At 46.6% G+C, this 24,302-nt stretch overlaps 1 protein-coding gene across 1 annotated transcript; it reads left to right on the top strand.

The window, feature by feature from the left end:
• The first annotated feature begins 3,398 nt into the window (after positions 1 to 3,398).
• On the top strand, positions 3,399 to 24,302 carry FAM131C (family with sequence similarity 131 member C). The gene is made up of 7 exons (XM_042782302.1): positions 3,399 to 3,417; positions 15,547 to 15,662; positions 16,475 to 16,510; positions 16,802 to 16,895; positions 22,697 to 22,879; positions 23,099 to 23,209; positions 24,046 to 24,302. Exons 1-7 carry the CDS (start codon positions 3,399 to 3,401, stop codon positions 24,300 to 24,302), a joined length of 816 nt encoding a protein of 271 aa, XP_042638236.1.

Raw genomic sequence — 24,302 nt, 5'->3', positions numbered from 1 at the left:
AATCCCCAGGAATTCTCAGTTCCAGCAGCCCCAGGAAGGCTGCCTAGAAAGATCCTCAGGTGCTGCCAGCTGGAAGCAAAGCGCAGGGAGGAAGAGTGCCCAGAAAGCAGAAAAAAAGATCCAAAGGGATGTCAGGGGAAGGGTGGCACTCCCCCACTGCCCCCAGCCCCTCAGTTCTCTTCCCCACCAACACCATGACAAGTCTCCTACTCTCCAATCAGCCCATTCTCTACCTCCCAGCCCTGCCTCTGCAGTTGCTGACCCCTTCCACCTCTTAACCTTCCAACCCTGCCTGTCTTCACCTTTCCCAGGAAGCCTGGCTACAGCTGTTGTTTGTTTTGACTCCTAGTGACCCCATGTAACAGAGTGGAATTGCCCCATAGGGTGTCCTAGGCTATAATTTTCACAGGAGGAGCTCTGGTGGTGTAGTGCCTAAGGCACTTGACTGCTAACCAGAAAGCTGACAGTTCAAATTCACCAGCCACTCCTTGGAAGGAAGGTTGGGCAGTCTACTTCCGTAGTGATACTGCCTCAGAAACCCAAGGAGGGGTCTCTATGAGTCGGATCTGACTACGGCAGTGAATTTGGTTTTGGTTTTGATTAATCTTTATAGGAGCAGATTGCCAGGTCTTTTCTCTCACAGGGCAGCTGATGGGTTTGAACTGCCAACCTTTTGGTTAGCAGCCAAACTCTTGGCCATTGCGCTACCAGGGCTCCTTAGAAAACTCTCAAAGCAAATAACCTTTGTTGCTTCGATCCCATTGGAATATCTAGCTCTGCCTGGATTGGCCCAGGAAAAGGGTGGTGGGAGCACCCATCCCAGGGCTAAGGCTAGGACTAGGCTCCTGCAGACGTCCCCTCCTGCTTCAGCCCAAACACAGTCCTGCTACACCATCCCCAGCTCCTTGCTTCTCCCTTCTAGATCCTGTGGTTTATGTGAGCTATGCTTCTGCCTTGAACGCCTCCTCCCAGCAGCACTCCTGGCTCAGTTGCCTCCATCAGCTTTCCTGTGCAGCCCCAGCCACCCCTACCCCCTTGACTCGTTGCTCCCTTTGTGCCTCGGAAGAAAGCATGAGCCTTGGGTCAGGAAGTCAGGGTTTGATCCTGATTGCCCTGGACAAGTGATTTCCTCATCTATGGCTCAGTTTCCTTATCTGTAAAACAGAGCTACAAAGTCTTTCTTCTCTGAGTCAATTATGAGGATTCAGCGCCATCCCATTGAGGGGATGGGGGGATACAGAGAAAGCTCCAGGGGTGCTAGGGACCCCTGCATCCATTTGGTGCTTGAATGAGAAGAGTTTTTAAATAGGGGTTTGGATGAAAATTTACAGAGCAAATTAGTTTTCCATTCAACAATTTATACACATTTTGTTTCATGACATTAGATGCAATCCCCTCAATGTAACAGCACCCCTCCCCTTCCTCCCTGGGTTCCCTGTTTCTATCCATCCTTTTCTGCCCCTTCCTGCCTTCTGAGCTTTGTTTTTGGGCAAATGCTGCCCTTATGATCTCCTGTGGTTCATTGTACTCAGGAGTACCTCTCTCCCTGGTGTTATTATTCACTTTACAGTCCTGTCTATTGTTTGGCTGAAAGGTGACCCCAGGGGTGGGTTCAGTTCCAGGCTTGAAGGGTATCTAAGGGTCACAGTCTCAGGGGTTCCACCAGTCTCTACCAGACCAGTAAGTCTGTTCTCTTTTCTGCTTTCGAATTTTGTTCTACGTTTTTCCCTCCCTCTCTGCCCAAGACTTTCTATTGTGATCCTGATCAGGCAGCTGGTAGTGGTAGCTGGGCACCAGGAATGAGATTTTGTGCCCGTTTCCTCTACTAGACTGGGAGCTCCCTGAGGGCAGGGATGGAGTCTTAATACCACTTTGTCCCCAGGCACTTTCCCAGTGAGGAAGTGCTATAAATGGATGCTCAGTGGGTGGGTGAATGAATGAATGAATGGATAGAGGGGTGAATGAATGATCGTCACATAACTGGACCTTTTGCGTCCAGTCCTGGGTCACGACAGGACCCACTTGCTCTCCACTCATTGTCTCACTACATTTCCTCACAGCTATGATTGCCATCTAGAGGCTCTTACACATTTGTAGTTTTTATTAATGGTCCATCTCCTCCACTAAAATGTCAGCTTTACGAAGGGAAATATCATCTCTGTCTCATTCATCGCTTTGTCTCCCGTGCCCAGAACACTGCCTGCACACAGTAGGTGCTAGCTAATATTTTTTAATGAATCAAAGAGCAAACAAGTGCATTAATCAAATGAATGATAAGGAAGTTCCTAATTACCCTCTGAAGGTCACTCAAACTCACTGCCATTGAGTCAGATCCGACTCATAGCGACCCCTCTTTGGGTTTCCGAGGCAGTATCACTATGGAAGTAGATTGCCCCATCTTCCTTTCGAGGAGTGGCTGGTGAGTTTGAACCACCAGCCTTCTGGTTAGCAGTCAAATGCCTTAGGCACTACCTTACCAGAGCTCCCCCTCTGGAGATGGACGGGTCCTTTTCAATTCAGTCCATGAATTCAGTCCTACAGTTCCAGTGACAGAAAGAGATATTCTTCTATCCATTCCCTCAATGTGTTCTGCTAACCTACTATGTGCTAAGCACTGAGGGTGCCTCAAGGAGCAGGACGTGGAGCTTGCCCTCAAAGAGCTGTCACACATAAATAGTTTCACCAAGATGCCCTGTGCTAAATGCTGTAATAAAGTTAGAACTCATTTGGTAAATGTTTACAGAGCACCTTCTATGTACCAGGCACTGTTCTAGGCTCTGGGTACATGGAGCTGACATTCATTGTGGGAAGTTGGTGAAGGAGTAAATGGTAAGTGGTAAATGTTTAAACAAAGAAGAAATAAAAGAGAGTGAGTGATATGCTAAAAAGGAAGTAAAACAGGGCAATGTGATGGGGAGTGACCAATGGTCAGAGTCAGGACAAGGAGGGCCACATGGACAGAGGGTCAGGGAGTGCCTCTCTGAGGAGGTGACCTCGAGCTGAGGTATGAATGATGAGACTCGGGAATAGCTGGGGAAAGAGCGTTCTGGGCAGAGGGAATAACAAGGGCAAAGGTGTGAGACCAGAACAAATGTCCCCATTTGAAGAGCACGAGGAGCACAGAGTGGCCAGAACAGAGTGAACAAAGGGGAGAGAAGTGAGATTGAGGGTAGGCGAGCTGGCCAGGTAGGGCCCTGAAAGCTGGGAAGAGACTGGCTGTTCTCCTAAAGTGCAATGGGAGAAGGCAGTGGCAGGCTATAGGCTAAGGAATGACCTAATCTCACTTAGAACGTAAAATGCCCAGTGGCTGCTGTGTGAAGAGTGATGACGGGGACAGGAGAGGAAGCAGGAGGCTGCTGTGCAGGAGAGAGACAATGATGGCTTAGACCAGGGGAGCAATGGTGGAGGTGGAGAAAGGTAAGTCTGGAATGTATGTTGGCTAGAGAGCCAACAGGACTTCCTGGTTGATTGGTTGGGACTGAGGGAGAATGGGGAGCTCTGGTGGTGTAGTGCCTAAGGCATTTGACTGTTAACCAGAAGGCTGGAGGTTCAAACCCACTAGCCACTCCTTGGAAGGAAGATTGGGTGATCTAATTCCATAGTGATATCGCCTTGGAGACCTAAGGAGGGGCCACTATGAGATGGATCCAATCCCCCGGCAATAAGTGAGTAAGCGGGAGAATGAAGGAGGGCAGAACTCCAGAAATGCTTAGATTCTCAGTCCAACTGGGTGGACTGTTGAATACTTTTCTCAGATCAAAGGGATAAGGAAGAATGGACACAGGTTTATGACTTCTGTTTTGCCCAAGTTTGTTTGAGATGCCTATTGGGCAGCCAGGTAGGGAGTTGGAAATTCATGCAGTGAGGGCTCAGGGGAGGAAGTGTTAAGTGTGGTCATCAGCAACTTTGTAGAGGAGAGAGAATGGAGGCAAGAAGGGGCCTGGGATGGAGCTGTAGGGCAGCCAATAGGGGTTGAGCAGGGACTGAGGAGACAATAAAGGGAAGAAGAGCAGCCAGGGAGGTGGGAGGGGGCCAGGAGGGGAAGGAGGAGGGCTGGGCAATGTCCATGTGACGCCGGGAGGAAGTTGAGAACAGAGATGTTATTGGCCTTGGCCAAGAGATATTGGCTGCCTGACAACGGCTGTCTCATGGAAGCCTGCTTAGAATAGACCAAAAAAATGAAACTCACTGCCATTGAGTCAATTCTGACTCACAGTGACCCTACAGGACAGAGTAGAACTGCCCCATAGCATTTCCAAAGCTGTAAATCTTTATGGAAGCAGAATACCCCCCATCCTTCTCCTGCAGGAAGTAGCTAGTAGGCTGTTGGGTTTGAACCACTGATCATTCAGTTAGCAGCCAAGCTGCTTTCCCCACTGCGTCTCCAGGACTCCTTCTACTTGGGGCAGGGGAGGAGAAAATGGGAGACAAGGAGGGAGAGTTCCTATGCAACTCTTGGCACAAGTCTGGCTGTGAAGTGGGGCAGAGGATGGGGAGTAGCTGGAGGAAAACAAGGTGGAGAGAAGGTTTTTGTTTGTTCTTTCTTTCTTTTTTTTTTTTTTTAAATTAGGATTTGGGTGAAGATTTACACGTTTGTTCATTTTTTAAAAATTATTTTTTGTTGTTTTTGTAAATACGTACAGCAAAACATTCAACAGTTTCCACATGTACCATTTAGTGACATTGATAATATTTTTTGAGTTGTGCTACCATTCTCACCTTCCTAAGAAAAGGAAATTTCATGAAGTTAATACATGATAATTTATGGATTGTGAATGTCTTTCTCTCATTAGTCATCTAAACATCACTAGCCTTTCAACAGAAATCCAGCCTGCTCCATCTTAATTGTGTTTGGTTGCCTTGGAATTTTTCTGACGTTCAGTCTTGTAAAAACTACAGCTTTTCTTCTTTTATTCTCCCTAGATTTTACTAATTTTACTGTCGTTAGTGTTGTTGAGAAGATGCATAACAAAACATAAACCAATTCAGCTGTTTCTCCCTGTATCGTTCAATGACACTGATTACAGTCTTCAAGTTGTGCAACAATTCTCACCCTTCTTTTCTGAGTTGTTCCTCTGCTATTGACATAAAACTCACTGTCTCTTAAGGCTCCCAATCTTTCAAGTTACTGTTGTCAACTTGATCCCCGACAGATAGTCCTTAAAAGAGCTCTGGTAGAGTACTGCCTGGGGAGCTCTGGTAGCATAGTGGCTAAGACACTTGCCTGCTAACCAGATGGCTGGCGGTTCAAACCCACCAGCCACTCCTCGGAAGGAAGGTTGGGCAATCCTACTTCCGTAGTGATACTGCACATAACAACAACAACAAAGAGTACTGCCTGAGGCATTTGACTGCTAACAGAAGGCTGGCGGTTCAAACCCACCAGCCACTCTTCAGAAGGAAGGTTGGGCAATCTGCTTCTGTAGTGATACTGCCTCAGAAACCCAAGGAGGGGTCGCTATGAGTCAGGTCAGACTCCATGACAGTGAGTTTGGTTTTTGGTTTTTAGATAGTTCTTAAAAGAGTATAATGCTGTAGGGAAATCTTCTTTACTAGTTAAGCTAAAATCACTGTTTGGTTTTTAAGAAGACCCCAGGTGATATTTTTAGTTTAAGGTTTAAAGATTAGCTCAGGGTGGTAGTTTCAGGAGTTCATCCACCCTCCATGACTTCAGAAAGTCTACAGTCCATGAGAATTTGAAATTCTGTTCTTGATTTTCCCCTTTTTGATTCTTCTTTGATGAACACGTTCAGCAATGTTATCTGGGCACCATCCAGTTCCTCTGGTCTCATGGCAAAGGAGGCAGTTGTTCATGGAGGCAATTAGTCACACATTCCATATCCTTCTCCTATTCCTGATAGAGATAAGGTTTTTAGAAGATGGGAGATTCTTGGGCTTCTTGGATACTGATGGCCTGAACCAGAGGTGAAGGGACTTGTTAAGAGCATGGGTGAGGCGGCATCACAGTACATCGATAGTCATGGAGTGATCCAACAGAGAGAAATGCTGATGATCCGGCACAGAGAGCAGAGCCCCTGGTGGAGGGCAGGGATGCAGTCCAATGCCTGTATGGAGGAGCTCGCCTTGGATGGGAGCAGAGACAGCTCTTCGTTTTTTGCCAGAGGCCAGGTGGAGGATGTGGGCAGAAATGTAGGCAAGATGATGACTTGGGGTGGGAGGATCAGGGTGATGCCATTGAAGGCTTCTAGATCTCAGTGAGGGATGGGGAAGCTGGTAGCAGGAGGTGGGGAGGTGGGGTGCTGGTATTGGATATTTTAGAAGGAAAACTAGTTACCTTTTAGTCGATTCTGATTCATGGTTACCCCTTATATATCACAGTAGACTGTGCTCCATAGAGTTTTCAATGACTGATAGCCAGGACTTTCTTCTGAGGTGGCTTTGAGTGGATTTGAACCTCCAAACTTTCAATTAGTAGCCAAGCTTATTAACCATGTGCACCCCCCAGGGACTTGAACAGGAAAGGCAGGGTGAAATAGCTGACCTGGTAGGAAGCAACTTAGCGAGAAACTAGGAGGATCACTGGACAGTGTCCAAACTAGTGGTCACCAACTGAACATGAGGCCAGTGACTTTCTTCAGCAACATTCAACTCCTTGAGACCAGGCTCAGAACAGGTGGGGATTAGATTACAACTGGGCTGAGTCAAGGGTGTCTCCAAGGGAGAGCATATGGGATGAATCTGAGAGTGTTAGCTAGGCAAGGAGGGAAGTGAGAGGATGAGGAGCTATGGGAAAGGAGTGGGGACCAGTGGTTTAAGGGTCAAAAAATACGGGAGTTTGGATCTAAAATTAGTGAAAATGGAATAAAAAGAAGATAAGAAGTGCAAACAAAAACCTATTCACTGATGTTCATTGCAATACTTTTCATAATAGCCAAAAGGTGGAAGCAACCAAAATATCCATCAAGAGATGAATGGATAAACAAAATGTGGTGTACACACACAATGGAATTTTATGCAACCATGAAGAGATATGAAGTCTTGATGCATGCCACCACATGGATGAACCTTGTAGACATCATGCTGAGCAAAATAAGTCAGCTGCAAAAAGACAAATACTGTACAATCTCACTTATGTGAAATAAGCAAATATATAGAAACCAAAACCAAAGCTTATGTGGTTACCAGGGGTGGAAGAAGAGAAGAGAGGGGAAGTTTTTATTTCTGGGATGGAAAAAAGGTATGGGGGCTGGATTGTTACCTGACCTCCTCTAACTTCACAAGGGAAAGAGAAAATCACCATCAGCAGCCCAAGGCTGGTACCTATGAGGCAGATGTCAGACATGTGGCCACCCTCCAACCTTTTTTTACCAATTCTGACACCAGCTGTCCCTCCCACAACACTCACTACTTCTCTGCTGGGTTTGATTATTCATTACAACGGCCACACAGAATTCATAGCCAATATTCACGAGTATGGGGTTTATTAGGGAAGTAACAGGTTACAATACAGGATCAGAAATGACTCAGGATACAATTCTTCAATCGGAACAGCTTCTCCGCCACGCTGAGGCACACTTCTCTCTGGCCTCAGCCTCTGTCCTACTCAGGCCAGTGTTACAAAGTTCTTTTAGCTCTGACAATAGGTTCCCAGAGAGGCACCGCACTCTGCCAGCAAGCCTCCTGCCCAGAGGCACTCACCTTCTCACTCCGCGGCCCAGGAAGTCCACCGCTCTGTCTTGTGCCAGTCTCTTGGTCCTGCTGCCTTTGCTGCTGCCATCCCTCTGCTGCTGTCTTTCTACTGTCTCTCTCTGCTGTTGTCTTAGGGCAGGCATGTCAGGTCCAAGGATGGACTCCACTCCTAAGTCTTCTTTCTTGATGGCAGTGAGACTTCTCCCCTTTCTGCCTCTGGGATGGCTCATTTTAAGCCTAGCAGGATGGCAAAACTCACCAATTCCCACATTAAGGTTCCATTAAGGCTGGTGAAAACCTTATTTGCATGGTCCCACTCCCACACGGGTGCCATGCACCTTATTTACATTATTAGCAACTATTCAGGGAATTACCAAGGGAGGCTAAGACCTCCTCTTGAATAGGTATGAGGAGACCGAAAAACTTAGCTGGAGGCATGCTCAGAGACATAAGAAATTTATTATAGAGAAAGTGAAGGCAAAGTAAGAACAAAGAGTTTACAAGATATAAGCAGGGAGGGAGGCTTACAAACGTCTGCAGATGGCGAGTGGCCCAGTGCCAGTAGGGTCCAGGTCAAGTAACTACTAATGCCTCCTACTTTACAGGGATATTTATGCCTGGGTTCAAGGAGCTGGGAATGGGGCCTGCATGTCTGTCCCCAAACAGGATGGTGCCATGCCCATGCTGAAAGGGCCTTAGGCAATGTCTTGTGACCACCACCTGTGCTATTCTTTGATAAGATGCTGCCATCAGCAGCTTACTGAATTGTAGCTATTCCACAGAAGGGATCCTCTGGCCTTGAGCAGGGGAAGGGAAGGCAAGTTAGCAAATTTCTCTCTTGACCAAACAAGATGGGAACCATTTTGGGGGGCTTTATAGCTGTGCCCCATACAACAAGCTATTCAATCCCCTTGGTGGGCCACAAGCATCTCATATTTGCATAGTCCCACCTAGTCATCCCACCACTGGTCTGTCACTTTGTCATAGAGTGGTGGCTTGCATGTGGCTGTGAGGCTGGAGGTTATGCCACCAGTATTTCAAATACAGGCAGGGTCACTCATGGTGGACAGGTTTCAGTGGAGCTTCCAGACTAAGATAGACTGGGAAGAAGGACAGGGCCATCCACTTCTGAAAAAATTGGCCAAGGGAAACTTTATGAATAGTGTGAAACACTGTTTGATATAGTGCTGGAAGATAAGCTCTTCAGCTGGGAAGGCACTCAAAATACAACTGGGGAAGAGCTGCCTCCTCAAAGTAGACTCAAGTTTGGCAACATGGATGGACCTTCATTTGCTGATGGGCATGACTCAAAATGGGAAGAAACAGAAGCAAATATTCATTAATAATCAGAACATGGAATGTACAAAGTATGAATCTAGGAAAATTGGAAGTTGTCCAAAATGAAATGGAACACATAAAGATTGTTATCCTAAGCATTAGTGAGGTGAAATGGACTGGTATTGTCATTTTGAATCAGACAATCATATGGTTTACTATGCCAAGAATGACAAATTGAAAAGGAATGGCATTACATTCATCGTCAAAGAGAATGTTTCAAGATCTATCCTGAAGTACAGTGCTGTCAGTGACAGGATAATATCCATATGGCTACAAGGAAGACTGGTTAATACTACTATTATTCAGATTTACACACCAACCACTAAAGCCAAAGATGAAGAAATTGAAGATTTTTACCAACTTCTGCAGTCTGAAATTGCCCAAACATGCAATTAAAATGTATTGATTGGTGATTGGAATGCAAAAGTTGGAAACAAAGAAGAATCATTGATAGCTGAAAAATGTGTCCCTGGTGATAGAAATGACACTGGAGATAGCATGATAGAATTTTGCAAGAACAATGATTTATTCTTTGCAAATACCTTTGCTCAAGAACATGAACAGCAGCTATACATGTGGGCCTTGCCAGATGGACTACACAGGAATATGATTGACTACATCTGTGGAAAGGGGTGATGGAGAAGCTCAATATCTTCAGTCAAAACAAGGCCAGGAGATGGCTGTGGAACAGACCATCAACTGCTCATATGCAAGTTCAACTTGAAACTGAAGACAATTAAAACAAGTCAATGAGAGCCAAAATATGACCTCAATTATATCCCACCTGAATTTAGAGACCATCTGAAGAATAGGTTTGACACATTGAACACCAGTGACTGAAAACCAGATGAGTTGTGGGATGACCTCAATAACATCATACAGGAAGAAAGCAAATGGTCATTAAAAGGCAGGAAATGAAGAAGAGACCAAAATGGACATCAGAAGAAACTCTGAAACTTGCTTGTATGGAGAGTAGCTAAAGTGAATGAAAGGAATGATGAAATAAAAGAACTGAACAGGAGATTTCAAAGGGCACCTTGAGAAGACAAAGTAAAGTATTGTAATGAAATGTGCAAAGACTTGGAGTTAGAAAACCAAAAGGGAAGAACACACTTGTCATATCTCGAGCTGAAAGAACTGAAGAAAAATTCAAGCCTTAAGTTGCAATACTGATGGATTCCATGGGCAAAATATTGAATGATTCAGGAAGTATCAAAAGAAGATAGAAGGAATACACAGAGTCATTGTACCAAAAAGAATTGGCTGATATTCAGCTATTTCAGGGGGTGACATGTGATCAGGAACCAATGGTACTGAAGGAAGAAGTTGAAGCTGCACTGAAGGAATTGGTGAAAAGCAAGGCTCCAGAAATTGACAAAATACCCATTGAGATGATTCAACAAGTGGATGCAGCATTGGAGGCATTTACCCATCTATGCCAAGTAATTTGGAAGACAGCTATCTGACCAACTGACTGGAAGAGATCCATATTTGTGCTCATTCCAAAGAAAGGTGGGAAGCTCTGGTGGCATAGTACCTAAGGCATTTGACTGCTAACCAGAAGACTGGCAGTTCAAACCCACCAGCCACTCCTTGGAAGGAAGGTTGGGTAATCTACTTCCATAGTGATACTGCCTCGGAAACCCAAGGAGGGGTGGCTATGAGTCAGACCTGACTCAATGACAGTGAGTTTGGTGATGCAACAGAATGTGAAAATTATTGAACAATATTATTAATATCACACACAAGTAAAGTTTTGCTGAAGATAATTAAAAATGGTTGCAGCAGTATATTGACAGGGATCTTCCAGAAATGCAAGCTGGATTCAGATGAGGACATGGAACAAGGGTTATCATTGCTGATGTCAGGTGGATCTTGGATGAAAGCAAAGAATGTTTACCCATGTTTTATTGGCTATGCAAAAGCATTTGACTGTCTGATCATAACAAATTATGGATCACATTGAGAAGAATGAGAATTCCAGAACACTTAATTATGCTCATGAGGAAACTGTATATAGGCAAGGAGGCTGTCGTTTGAACAGAACAAGGAGATACTGCATGGTTTAAAATCAGGAAGAGAGTGTGTCAGGGTTGTATCCTTTCACCATACTTATTCAATCTGTATGCTGAGCAAATAATCCGAGAAGCTAGGCTAGATGAAGAAGAATGTGGCATCAAGATTGGAGGAAGAATCATTAACAGCCTGCAATATGCAGGTGACACAACCTTGCTTGCTGAAAGTGAAGAGGACTTGAAGCACTTACTGATGAAGATTAAAGACTACAGTCTGTGGTATGGATTACATCTCCACATAAAGAAAACAAAAATCCTCACAACTGGACCAGTAAGCAGCATCACAATAAATGGAGAAAAGAATGAAGTTGTCAAAGATTTCATATTACTTGGTTCCACAATCAACACCCATGGAAGCAGCAGTCAAGAAATCAGTCATATTGCACTGGGCAAAGACTTCTTTGAAGTGTTAAGAAGCAAAGATGTCACTTTGAAGACTAAGGTGTGCCTAACCCAAGCCATTGTATTTTCAGTTTCCTCATATGCATGTGAAAGCTGGACAATGAATAAGGAAGACTGAAGAAGAGATGATGCCTTTGAATTATGGTGCTGGCAAAGAATACTAAAAATACCACAGACTGCTAGAAGACTGAACAAATCTGTCCTGGAAGAAGTGCAGCCTGATGCATGGCAACAATTAGTCCAAGGAACTGGTAGACCATGTGATCCTCAGCCTATATGATCATGGGACCAGAAGAACTAGATGGTGCCTGGCTACCACTGTCAACCACTTGGAGGAGAATCTGTGTAGGAGATCCTGGATAGAGTGGGAGAACAGAGAACAATGTGGAACAAAACTCAAAATTATATATATATATATAAACAGGTGTGCTGGTCTGATAGAGTCTAGTGAAATGCCTGAGACTATTACCCCTTGCGGTCTGGAATTGAACTCACTCCTGTAGCTTCCAGCCAAATAAAAGATCAGTATATGGCTGAACATTTACATCAGGTAGATACACTCCTTGGAGAGATCAATCATGGGAGAATAGAGGGCAGTGTATGCACAGGGAGACCGCTTGGGGGACAGGTGTGCATGGGAGGGAAGGACACAGGGAAGAGATAACTATGGGGAGGAAGTGGGAATAGAGCTGTCACATTGTGGGAAATTTCTGACAAAATGTGTATGAACTGCTGTATAGAAAATGAATTTGCTCAGTAAACTTTCACCCAAATCACAATAAAAAGAAAAAAAGTGCAGCCTGAATGCTCCTTGGAAGTGAGAATGGTCAGACTTCTTCTTCACCACTTTGGTCATGTTGTCAGAAGGGACCATTCCCTGGGGAAGAATATCACTCTTGGTAAAGTGGAGGGTCAGTGAAAAAGGGGAAGATCCTCAATGAAATGGATTGACAGCGGCTACAATGATGGGCTCAGGCATAGCAAAGACTTTGAGGCTGGCACAAGACCAGGCAGTGTTTTGTTCTGTTGCACACAGGGTCACTGTGAGTTGGAGCCAACCCAATGGCACCTAACAACAACAACAACAACCTTGTCATCTGCTGGGAGACACAAAGACTGTGACTAGAAGAACCATATTAAGTAATTCACTCTATCACAGGCCACCTGCTGGCTCTTACAGTCATGGCCCTTTCATAATTGAAAGACTAACTTCCTCTTCCCAATCATTTTAAGTATAAGCACACCCATGAAAGGACATAAGCAGCCAGCCACTTCATGCCTCTATCTCCCCCTATTTTAGACAGCCAATTTCTAAACTGCCCATCCCTCTCAAACCAGTACTCTGAGGAGACAAGCATATCCCTTTCTATGAAGAATCTTCTGTTCTGTTAGGAAATTTGAGCATCTGCATCCCTAAGCCAAGACCAGTAAGAGCAAGCCATCAAATTGCAGTAATTTACACCAGTGCACAGTGTCAAACATCTTTCTCTTCATTTAGTAGGGTTCTGGTAAGCTCATTCCTAGTCATCCAAGCTAGGTCAGTGGGTACCAGCTGCAAGCTTGGGAGTTCATACACCTCCCTGTACTTCAGACCAGCCAGCCCCTTCTCTCTCTCTCTCTCATCCTTAGCCCACATGGGCTAGGTCAGTGACCATAGGCTCAGAAGTCCACACAGCTCCCTGCACAGTAGGCTAGCCAATCCTTCCTCTCTCACCTCTAGCCTCTGTGGGCTAGGTCAACAGGTGCCACACTCAGCCCATTTCTTCATTGCTCTACCCTCCTCACTTCCACTCATCAAGTGGACCTAGGAGGTCACAACAAGAGAGTAAACAAGGCTATCTACTGGCCAGCTCCTTTAACTTACAGTCCTGGAAGGGATCCTTTTGATGGGCATCTGATTTTTTCTTGTCTACATGCACCCAAAGACAAACTATGAATTCAGAAAGCAAAACAATCACCCCATACACAGGCCCTTCCTTTAAATGCAAATATCCTGTTCTCTTAGCAGTTCTGGGTGGGTCTGCATGTCTTTTCAAAGGTACATTTCCTGGGTGGGGCTCAGATTTTCAACCTAAGCTCCCAATACTCTATACACAGGGCTACAGCCTTGGGTGAAAAAAAAAGCCTGTATTTCTTCTGGGCAAATTTTAGTTCCCCTTTTACAATGTCTTATCAAGTATTGGCTGAAGGCAGAGTTACACAATCTCTGTTACTCATTGCCATTGAGTCAGATCTGATTCATAGTGACTGCTCCTTGGGTTTCCCAGGCAGTATCACTATGGAAGTAGAGTGCCCAATCTTCCACTTTCAAGGAGTAGCTGGTGGGTTTGAACAACCAGCCTTCTAGTTAGCAGTCAAATGTCTTAGGCACTATGCCACCAGAACTCCCACAATCTCTGTTATCTATACTCAATATCCATTTCTATCATTCAATTAGGTAAGAGAAAATTCAATATCCATAGTACATTTAGATCATACATAACCTCAATACATAACCAATCATTTTTAAAATATTCCAGTTTCTTCTCTCCACACCTTGACTATCTTCCCATTCGTATATATATGGCCTCAGGTCTCTGTTTGGGTGGAACCAGTAGACCCTGGCCCCCTATCAATCATCTCCTTTAATCAGCCTGGCTCTTGCCCCAAGCTACTCTAGGTGTAGCTTTTCTCCCCTCAGCTGCAGCACAACATCTCTTACATTCCTTTCAGCCATTACGGGTAACAACAACCAAAGTTACAAAGTCCCATGCTTCCATAAGTCGGGAGTCATTACAACAAATCTCACTTCTGACACCATCCACAAAAAGGGCTTGGGGGCTATGTCATCCTTTAACTTCATGAGAAGGAGAGAAAATCACCATCAGCAGCCCAAAGCTGATTCTTGTGAGGCAGAGATCAGACATGTTGCTACCCTCCAACCTTTTTACCAATTCTGACACTAACTGTCCCTCCAACAGCACTCTCTACTTCTTTACCAGGTTCAATAATTCATTGTAATGGCCACATGGGACTCTTAGCCAATACTCACAAATATGGGGTTTATTAGAGAAGTAATGGGTTACAACTCAAGATCAGAAATGACTCAGGATACAGTTCTTCAATCGGGATAGCTTCTTCTCAGCAGTGTCACAGGCAAGCTTCTCTCTGGCCTTGGCCTCTGCCCTGCTCAGGCCAGTGTTACAAAGCTCTTTTAGCTCTGCAGATAGATGCCCAGAGAGGCACCCCACTCTGCCAGCAAGCCTCCTGCCTGAAGCACTCAGTTTTCTTGCTCTGTGGGCTGGAAGCCTGCTGCTCTGCCTCATGTTGGTCTCTTGGTGCTGCCGTCATCTCTCTGCTGTCTCTCTCTGCTGTTGTCTCAGCACAGGGGCCTTGGATACAAGAACACACTCCACTCGAATTCTTCTTTCTTGATGGCAGTGAGATCCTCCCTTCCTGGCTCTGAGTAGGCTCGTTTTAAGCCTAATGGGATGGCAAAACTGACCAATCCCCATGTTAGGGTTCCATACACTTTCTTTGCATGGTACACCCCCACAAGGGTGCCATATACCTTATTTACATTATTAGCAAGCTATCAAATCCCCTTGGTGGGCCACAAACACTTCATATTTTCATAGTTCCATCCAGTCATCTTATGAGAGTCAAAAATACAATGGCTAGAAAAGCCATATTAAATAATCCAATGTACCAAAGGACCATGGAATTTATGTTAATGGTGGTGGAATATTTTGGAAAAGGATAGAGGTAATGGTAGCACAACATGAAAATGACATCACTGTCAGTGAACTGTCAATTGGGAGTTGAATTGGCAAATGTTTGTCAAGTATATTTTTATCACTCTGTGTGTGTGTGTGTGTGTGTGTGTGAAGAAGATGGAGCAATAAATGCCTACAGAGAGCATCAGGTAGAGAAGTATGGCTAAACCCCTCATCTACTGTGGACTCGAGTCTTTGTTTTCTCATCTATAAAATGATAACAGGTTATACTAAAGTAATACCCATCACGCAGGGCTGATGTAAGGGCTTTGTAAGCAGTAGAGGGCTGAGCTTTTGGAAATTCCTTCTGTCATTTTTATTTCCAGATCTGTTCACAAGTGCCCACAAGGACTGCCCCATGCCCCAGGGCACAGACCCCCTGAACCCAGACCTGCCTTCCAGCCACCCACCCACCGTTGCTCCAGACCATGTCATTGGCAAGGTAACTCTTCCTCCCTTCCTTCCCCCAGCCTGTGCCCTGGTTCCTGGCCTGTCCCCTGCAGCTCCCCATCAGGGGCAGAAATCTTCCCGATTTCTTTCCCTCCCTGCTAAACTTGCTACTTACTGTGGGGTCAGAAACCCTAAGGCTGAACAGGGGTTTGAATTGTGCTGGGCATCCAGGACTGGACCAGGCTTGTTTAGAAAAGAGTCCTGCCTTAAAAGTCTTCTCCCTTCAAATTAACTCAGCCTTGCAGATAACAAGTTCTGATAAGAGCCCACAACTCCTTAGCAGCTTGTGTTGCTCACTGGAATGCTAGTAGCTCCAAATCCTGGTGCATAATTGCCACCCTTGCCCTACAGGTTGTGGCTTGAACCTACCAGTGCATATAATTGTCCCCCTGTCTTTTTCAAGCATATACTACATGGTAAACATTGTGCTAGGAATTTTGCCAACGTTATGTTATTTATTGTTTTCCAAGTAAGGACTTACCCTTCAGGTAAGTGGCATTGTTCCCATTTTACAGCAGAAACAGGTTCTGAGATGTTAAATCACTAGTCTAAAGATACCCAGCTAGGAAATGGCAGAGTTAAAACTCAAACCCAGGTCTGATCCAGCCCGTGCACCCGCTGGCAGACTTGGCAGTGCCACCATTGCCTTCTCCCTCCTTCTTTCCCTGCATGGGACACTGGAGCATGACCTACGAGTGGGGCACCAGAGACTGACCCACATCACCACCCAGGACTTTAGAACTGTGCCATCTGCTGGCCCAGGGTGATGGGTCCTGCCTGATCTTCTTTCTTCTTTTGTTTTAGGACAAACAGATGGACTTCTGTTGGGATCCTTGGCAGGTCAGTGGACTTGCCTGTGCCCCACCTATCCAGCCATAGCTGACACCATTGCCCCTCCCTCTGCTGTGCCCAGCCTGGGCATGCACTCCTGCCAACACTGGGGGAGGGGAGCTGATGAAGACAGTGGGGTGGGGGTGGTCCTGTGGGAGTTGCTAGGGTCTCCCTTTACCTGCTCTGTCCCTGCCCACTGTCAAGGGACCTGGGTGGGCTGGATAAGGGAGGTGATATGGTTAGGGGAATGAAACCTGGCAGGTCTGCCCCATCCTCTCACCTCTCCTCCTCTTCCTACAGAGGTGCTTCCAGACCACCAACGGCTACCTGTCTGACTCCAGATCCTGCTCCAGCAACTACAATGTGGCAGCCTTGGCCACCTCGTCCCTTGTGGGTAGGTTGCAGCTGCTCTTTCTTGCCCTTGGAGATGACTGGTACATCCTTACACACTGGGGGCAATGGTGGTTCAGTGATAGAATTTACGTCTTCCAGGGAGGAGACCAGCACTCATCTGTTAGTTTGTTGTCCTGTGGTGGCTGTGTGTTGCTGTGAGGCTGGAGGCTATGCCACCAGTGCTTCAAATACCTGCAGGGTCACCCACGGTGGATAGGTTTCAGTGGAGCTTCCAGACTAAGGCAGACTCGGAAGAAGGAAGGGGCCATCCATTTCTCATAGAGTTGGCCAGTGAAAACCTTACAAATAGCAATGAAACATTGTCTGATATATTACTGGAAAACTTCATGAATAGCCCTGAAACATTGTCCAGTATAGTGCCGGAAGATGAGTCCATCAGGTTGGAAGGCACTCAAAATAAGACTGGGGAAGTGCTGCATCCTCAAAGTAGAGCTGACCTTAATGATGTGGATGGAGAAAAGCTTTCAGACCTCTATTTGCTGATGTGGCATGGCTCAAAATGGGAAGAAACAGCTGTAAATATCCATTAAAAATTGGAACATGGAATGTACGAAGCATGAATCTAGGAAAATTGCAAGTTGTCAAAAATAGAATACATAAAGATCAATATCCTAGGCATTAGTGAGATGAAATGGACTGGTTTTGGCCATTTTGAATCAGACAACCATATGATCTACTATGCTGGGAATGACAAATTGAAGAGGAATGGCATGGCATTCATCATCACAAAGAATATATCAAGATTTGTCCTGAAGTACAGTGCTGTCAGTGATAGGATAATATCCATATGCGGAAGACCAGTTAATACTACTATTATTCAAATTTACACACCAACCACAAAAACCAAAGACAAGGAAATTGAAGATTTTTTACCAACTTCTGCAGTCTGAAATTGACCGAACATGTAATCAAGATGGGTTGATTATTACTGGTGATTGGAATGCAAAAGTTAGAAAGAAAGAAGAATCACAAGTAGTTGGAAAATATGTCCTTGGTGATAGAAATGATACCAGAGATTGCATAAGAGAATTATTCATTGCAAATACTTTTTTTCAATGATACAAACGGCAGCTATACATGTGGACTCTGCCAGATGAAATATGCAGGAATCTGATTGACTACATCTGTGGAAAAAGGTGATGGAGGAGTTCAATATCTTCAGCAAAAATGGGGCCAGGAGCTGACTGTGGAACAGACCATCAACTATTCACACGCAAGTTCAAGTTGAAGCTGAAGACAATTAAAACAAGTCCACGAGAGCCAAAATATGACCTTGATTAAATCCCGCCTGAATTTAGAGACCATCTAAAGAATAGATTTGACATATTAAACACCAATGACTGAAAACCAGATGAATTGTGGGATGACATCAAGAACATTATACATAAAGAAAGCAAAAGGTCATTAAAGGGACAAAAAGGAAGAAAAGACCAAAATGAATGTCAGAAGAAACTCTGAAACTTGCTCTTGAATGTAGGGTAGCTAAAGTGAATGGAAGAAATGACAAGATGAAAGAGCTGAACAGAAGATTTCAAAGAGCAGCTTGAGAAGACAAAGCCAATTACTATAATGAAATGTGCAAAGACCTGGAGTTAGAAAACCTAAAGAGAAGAACACATGCAGCATTTCTCAAGCTGAAAGAACTGAAGAAAAAAAATTCAAGCCTTGAGTAGCAATACTGAAAGATTCTATGGGCAAAATACTGACTGAAGCAGGAAACATCAAAAGAAGATGGAAGGAATACACAGAGTCACGGTACCAAAAAGAACTGGTCAATGTTCATCCATTTCAGAAGGTGCCATATGATCAAGAACCAATGGTATTGAAGGAAGAACTTGAAACTGCACTGAAGGAATTAGCGAAAAATGAGGCTCCAGGAACTGACAGGATACCCATTGAAATGTTTCAACAAACAGATGCTGTGCTGGAGGCACATCCTCATCTATGCCAAGTAATTTGGAAGACAGCTACCTGATTGGAAGAGATCCATATTTGTGCTTATTCCAAAAAAGGTGATGCAACAGAATGTGGAAATCATTGAACAATATTAGTGATATGACATACAAGTAAAATTTTGCTGAAGATAAGGGAAAATGGTTGCAGCAGTATATTGACAGGGATCTTCCAGAAATGCAAGCTGGATTCAGAAGATGTGGAACGAGAGATATCATTGCTGATATCAGATGGAACTTGGATGAAAGCAAAGAATACCAGAAAGATGTTTACCTGTGTTTTATTGGCTATACAAAAGCATTTGACTGTGTGATCACAACAAATTATGGATCACATTGAGAAGAATGGGAATTCCAGAACACTTAATTGTGCTCATGAGGAACCTGTACATAGACCAGGAGACTGTTATTCTAACAGAATAAGGGGATACTGTATGGTTTAAAAGTAGTGAGGGTGCATGTCAGGTTTGTATCCTTTCACCATACTTACTCAGTATGTATGCTGAGCAAATAATCTGAGAAGCTGGACTATATGAAGGGGAATGCAGCATAAGGATTGGAGGAAGACTCATTGACCACCTGCAATATGCAGACAACACCTTACTTGCTGAAAGTGAAGAGGACTTAAAGCACTTACCGATGAAGATTAAAGACTACAGTTTGCAGTATGGATTACACCTCAACATGAAGAAAACAAAAATCCTCACAATTGAACCAATCAACAACATCACAATAAATGGAGAAAAGAATGAAGTTGTCAAAGATATCACTTGGTTCCACAGTCAACACCAATGGAAGCAGCAGTCAAGACATCAGACATCATACGTTGTTGTTGTTGTTGTTATGTGCCGTCGAGTCATACCTGACTCATAGCGACCCCTCCTTGGGTTTCCGAGGCAGTATCACTACGGAAGTAGGATCATATAGTACTGGGAAAATCTGCTGCAAAAGATCTCTTTAAAGTGCTGAAGAGCAAAGATGTCTCTTTAAAGGCTAAGGTGCGCCTAACCCAAGCCATGGTATTTTCACTTGCCTCATTTGCATGTGAGAGCTGGACAATGAGTAAGGAAGACTGAAGAGTTGATGCTTTTGAGTTGTGGTGTTGGCAAAAAATACTGAAAGTACTGTGGATTGCCAGAGGAACGAACAAAGCTGTCCTGGAAGAAATGCAGCTGGAATGCTCCTTGGAGGCGAGAATGACCAGACTTTATCTCACCTACTTTGGTCATGTTGTCAGAAGGGACCACTCCCTGGAAAATGCTTGGTAAAGTAGAGGATCAACAAAAAAAGGGAAGGCCCTCACCAAGATGGATGAACACAGTGGCTGCAACGATGGGCTCAGTTATAGCAAAAATTGTGAGGCTGGTGCAGGACTGGGCAGCGTTTCCTTCTGTTGTACACGGGGTCGCTGTGAGAGTGAGCTGACTCGAGAGCACCTAACAACAACATGCTGGAGGTGTAAGTGTGATTCCCGGCCGAGGCACCTCAAGCACAGCCCCCATCCATCTGTCAGGGGAGGCGTGCATGTTGCTATGATGCTGAACAGGTTTTAGTGGACTTTTCAGGCTGAGAAGGACTAGAAAGAGAGGCCTGGTGATAAGCTTCTGAAAATCCTATGGAACATAGTGGTCCAAAATGTCACCACCCACCGTGAGGATGGCGCAGGCAGCATGTAGTTCTGTTATGCTTGAGGCAGGCAGGTGTCACGGGTGACTGGATGGCGGCCCAGCCACACCCCTTAGGCACTAGCTGTGGGAGGGACGCTGGATTGCAGCTGGAGGATTGCAGCCCTGTTGGACCCAACATTCCCTAACTCCAGGCTCCAAGCTGGGTCTGGGGAGAGTGGTACCTTCCTTGAGGTTTCTGCTCCCATGGGTTAAATAGCCATGGTCCTTGGGAAGCTCCAAAGGGACAACCCAGACTTCCCAGATGTCTGTGGTGTGGTTTCCCTGGCTCTTTGCAGCACATTAAATGTGCCTGTCAGGGCCCGTAGCTCAGTCTGGAAGCAGAGCTGAGATGGGCATCACGGGGCAGGTGATTTGCTGAGGGGGTGGTTCTGGGAGAGGCTTGCAGGGAGTGAGGGGAGAAGGAAGGGCAGGGGAAGGTACTTAGCAAAGATGTGGTTGCAGCAGAAGCCTATTTTCTCTCACCTGACCCCAGGGAGCGCTCTGGAGCATAAATTACATCCCAGGATTTATCACACTGAGGCAAGGTGGCTGGGCTTCTGTAGGCCTACATCAGTCAGTCACTGGCTGCCCTCGGTAACCGCCCGGGCAGGCATCTCTGGGTGAGGCAGCTCCCACTAAGGGCAATTTTCCTGAGAAGGGTGCAGGTGTGAACCAGCAGCAACCAAAGCCTGAAGCAGCCGGTGGATGGGCACACAGACCAGTAAAGGGGATCTAGAGGGAACATAGCAGCTGCCAGGGCTCCAGGTTTCCCACAGCAAAACCTTCCAGATCTTTCTCAGCCTGCCAGCCTCTTCACCCATTTTATTAAATATTCACAGCTCTTTAAGGTGTCTCTTGCTTACTTCCCTCCCCACATTTGCCTGTGCTGTTTTCACCACTGAGAACACCTTCCCTCCACTTCATCTGCCCTTCAGAGGCCAGTTAAACACTACCTCCTTCTGCAAAACACCTTCCCTGATTTCCAACACTCTCCGGAGTGGGAGAGTGCTTCCTTCCCTGTTCCTCACCCCACCTTTCCATATTCCCACAGTTTTATGTCTTTACTTTCCTTCATAGATAACGTCATCTTTCTTAAGCATTGCTGTTCCTCACACTGCAGCTTCGGGGCCCCCAGTGACTCCCAGATCTGTGAAGCTGTTGAGTCATTCTCGATGGCCCTCTCTCAGTCACATCTATGTCCACCTGGTGTGGTCCTACGCAAGCCCTCAGCCCCCACCCACCCGCCCGCTCCTGCCCTGACTCCTGCTGGGTTACTGCAGTGGCACCTAACAGTCTCCCTGCCTCCCACCCTTGACCTCCCAACCCCCTAATTAGGAAGTTTTTCTTAAACAGGAGGTCTCACCTGGCACTCTCCCACTCACTATCCCACAGTAGTGCCCCATTGCTATAAGGAGACATCTGAAGCCCTCAGCCTGGCTCTCCAGACCCCCAGGCTGGCCCCTGTCCTGCCACCCCAGTCCTGGTGCTCCCCTCCCATGTCTCACCCCCAGGAGTCCCAGAATCATACAAACTCTTCCATTCATCTTCTTCTTATCCCCAAAGTAGCCTCCAGTCTTGCCTTCATCTGCCTATACCCAGCCTGGTCAGTCCCACCTCTTCCAGGAAGTCTTCCCTGCCTGCTCCACCCCATCACATCACACTTCAGCAGAGCTGGCACTGGGTCAGGCCCAGGAGATGCTCTGTCAGAACTTGCTAATTGATAATGATGTCCTTGGGAGAGGGTCTGAACTTGGTCAGAGAGGGAGGGAGGGCTGTGGTGGGTCTTGGAAAGAAGCACTATGTGGGCAGGGATGTTGACTAAGAGCAGGGCACTGGGAGCAGTGGGGTGAGCATGTAGACAGAGGAGTATCTGAGTAAAGTGGGACCATAAGGCTTGGGGAGAGAAGGAGGCAATGAATGGGTTTAGGCTTCGGCCAGGCAAGCAGAATTACATAGGTCCAGGGCATTGGGTGGGTACAGGGCTTTGAGGACATGGGACATTGGGTGGGTATGGGGCATTTGGTGGTCAGAGGGCATTGAATGGGTGTAGAGTATAGGACATTGGGAGGGCCTGAAGTATTGGAGGCCTAGGATATTGGGGTCTGGGGTCCTGAGCTGGGTCTCATGTCAGAGCAGTCACCTGTTACCCTCAATGCCCCCAGGGGTGGTGCAGAGCATTAAGGATCACATCACAAAGCCCACAGCCATGGCGCGTGGCCGCGTGGCCCACCTCATCGAGTGGAAGGGCTGGAGCGCCCAGCGGTCGGGCTGGGAGCTGCCGTCAGCGGAGGAGGAGCATTACTGCTGCCTGCCGGATGAGCTGCGTGAGGCCCGCTTTGCTGCAGGTCAGCGTGGCGGTGGGAATGCAGACGGGCGCTGGCGGGGCTCTGCAGGACCAACCCACAAGCACTATCTGGGCATGGAGCAGTAACAGGTGTGGGGTGGATGGGGCAGTGAGTGGGTGCTCTTGACCACCCCCAGCCTGCCACAGTGCCAGCTTGTCCTGGCAGCCTCTGCCTATGCCCCACACTGAACTGGGTCCCACTCCTCCCCCTCCCCCACAGGGGTTGCTGAGCAGTTTGCCATTACGGAGGCCACGCTGAGTGCCTGGTCCTCACTGGACAACGAGGAGCTGCACCCTGAGAACAGCACCCAGGACATTGTCCACTTACAAGGTACAGCCTGTGTGTGTGTGTGGGGGGCTCCAGGGAGGGGCAGGCTGCAGAGCTGAGGCCAGATGCCTGGTCTACCTTCAAATGCAGTGTGACCTTGGGCAAGCCCCTTCCTACCCTCAGTCTTCATTTTTTCATCTGTGAGATGGGGCTGATGATCCTTGTGCTGCCCAGGGGACGCCAGGAGCATAAAGAAGGGCTGATGATAACAACAGGTCACATGACGTAAAGGCTTCCTGTGTACCAGGCACTGTGCTAAGCACTTCACATGTGGTATTTCACTTCATCATCACCACAGCCCAAGAAGTAGGGCCTGTTATTACCCCCATTCACAAATAAGGACACCAAGGCACCAAGAGATTCAGAAACTGACCCTAGATTACACAGCTAGAGGCGTCAGCCAGGATCTGAACCTTGACACCAGGCAGAACAATCATCTTTCTAGAACCCTGGACGACCACTAAGGGCTTCAGTGAGCCTGAGGACTGGCTGCAGCCTGCACACAGATTATCTCATTTAACCCTCCAACAGTGAGGGGCAGGTGAAGGGACGAGGCCCAGGAGGAGCACTGGGTGTCCCATTTCTCAGAGTTGCAAGGATTTGAGGTCAGCCAAGCTGCATAGTCTATGCACCTAACTGCTGGGCTCAGACCGCCACTACCCCTATAATTTCCAGGGAGGAAACTGGGGCTCAGAGAGGTTCAGTGACTTGCTGTGGGTCACACAGCTTGGCAGTGATCTGGACCTAGGTCCTCTGCGCCTTGCCCTCCCTCACACACCAGGATATGGGCAGGAGCAAGGTCCAGACTCCATCCTCACCTCCACCTGTTGGTTTTCCAGACCTGGAGAGCGTCTACCTACAGGACAGCCTTCTGAGCCCCTCACAGGATGACAGTCTTCTGGCCTTCTCCCCCGGTCCCTCGCCCGATGGCTGGCCCTCACCTGATGGGCCCTCTATCACAGAGGCCTGCCTGCAGCCCTCTAGCTCTGAACAGCAGCATCGGCGGCGGCTGCCAGGGGGCCCGGCTCAGGGCTCCCTGCCCTCGGTGGACAGCGGCTCCCTCTCTGAGGAGGAGGATGAGGTGTTCTATAACTGA

The sequence above is a fragment of the Orycteropus afer genome, unplaced genomic scaffold (genome assembly GCF_000298275.1).
Source record: "Orycteropus afer afer isolate SDZICR_OR568_19922 unplaced genomic scaffold, OryAfe1.0 scaffold00288, whole genome shotgun sequence".
Classification (NCBI taxonomy): Eukaryota; Metazoa; Chordata; class Mammalia; order Tubulidentata; family Orycteropodidae; genus Orycteropus; species Orycteropus afer.
Note: the sequence above shows the minus strand (reverse complement) of the source record. Positions and strands in the feature narration are given on the sequence as shown.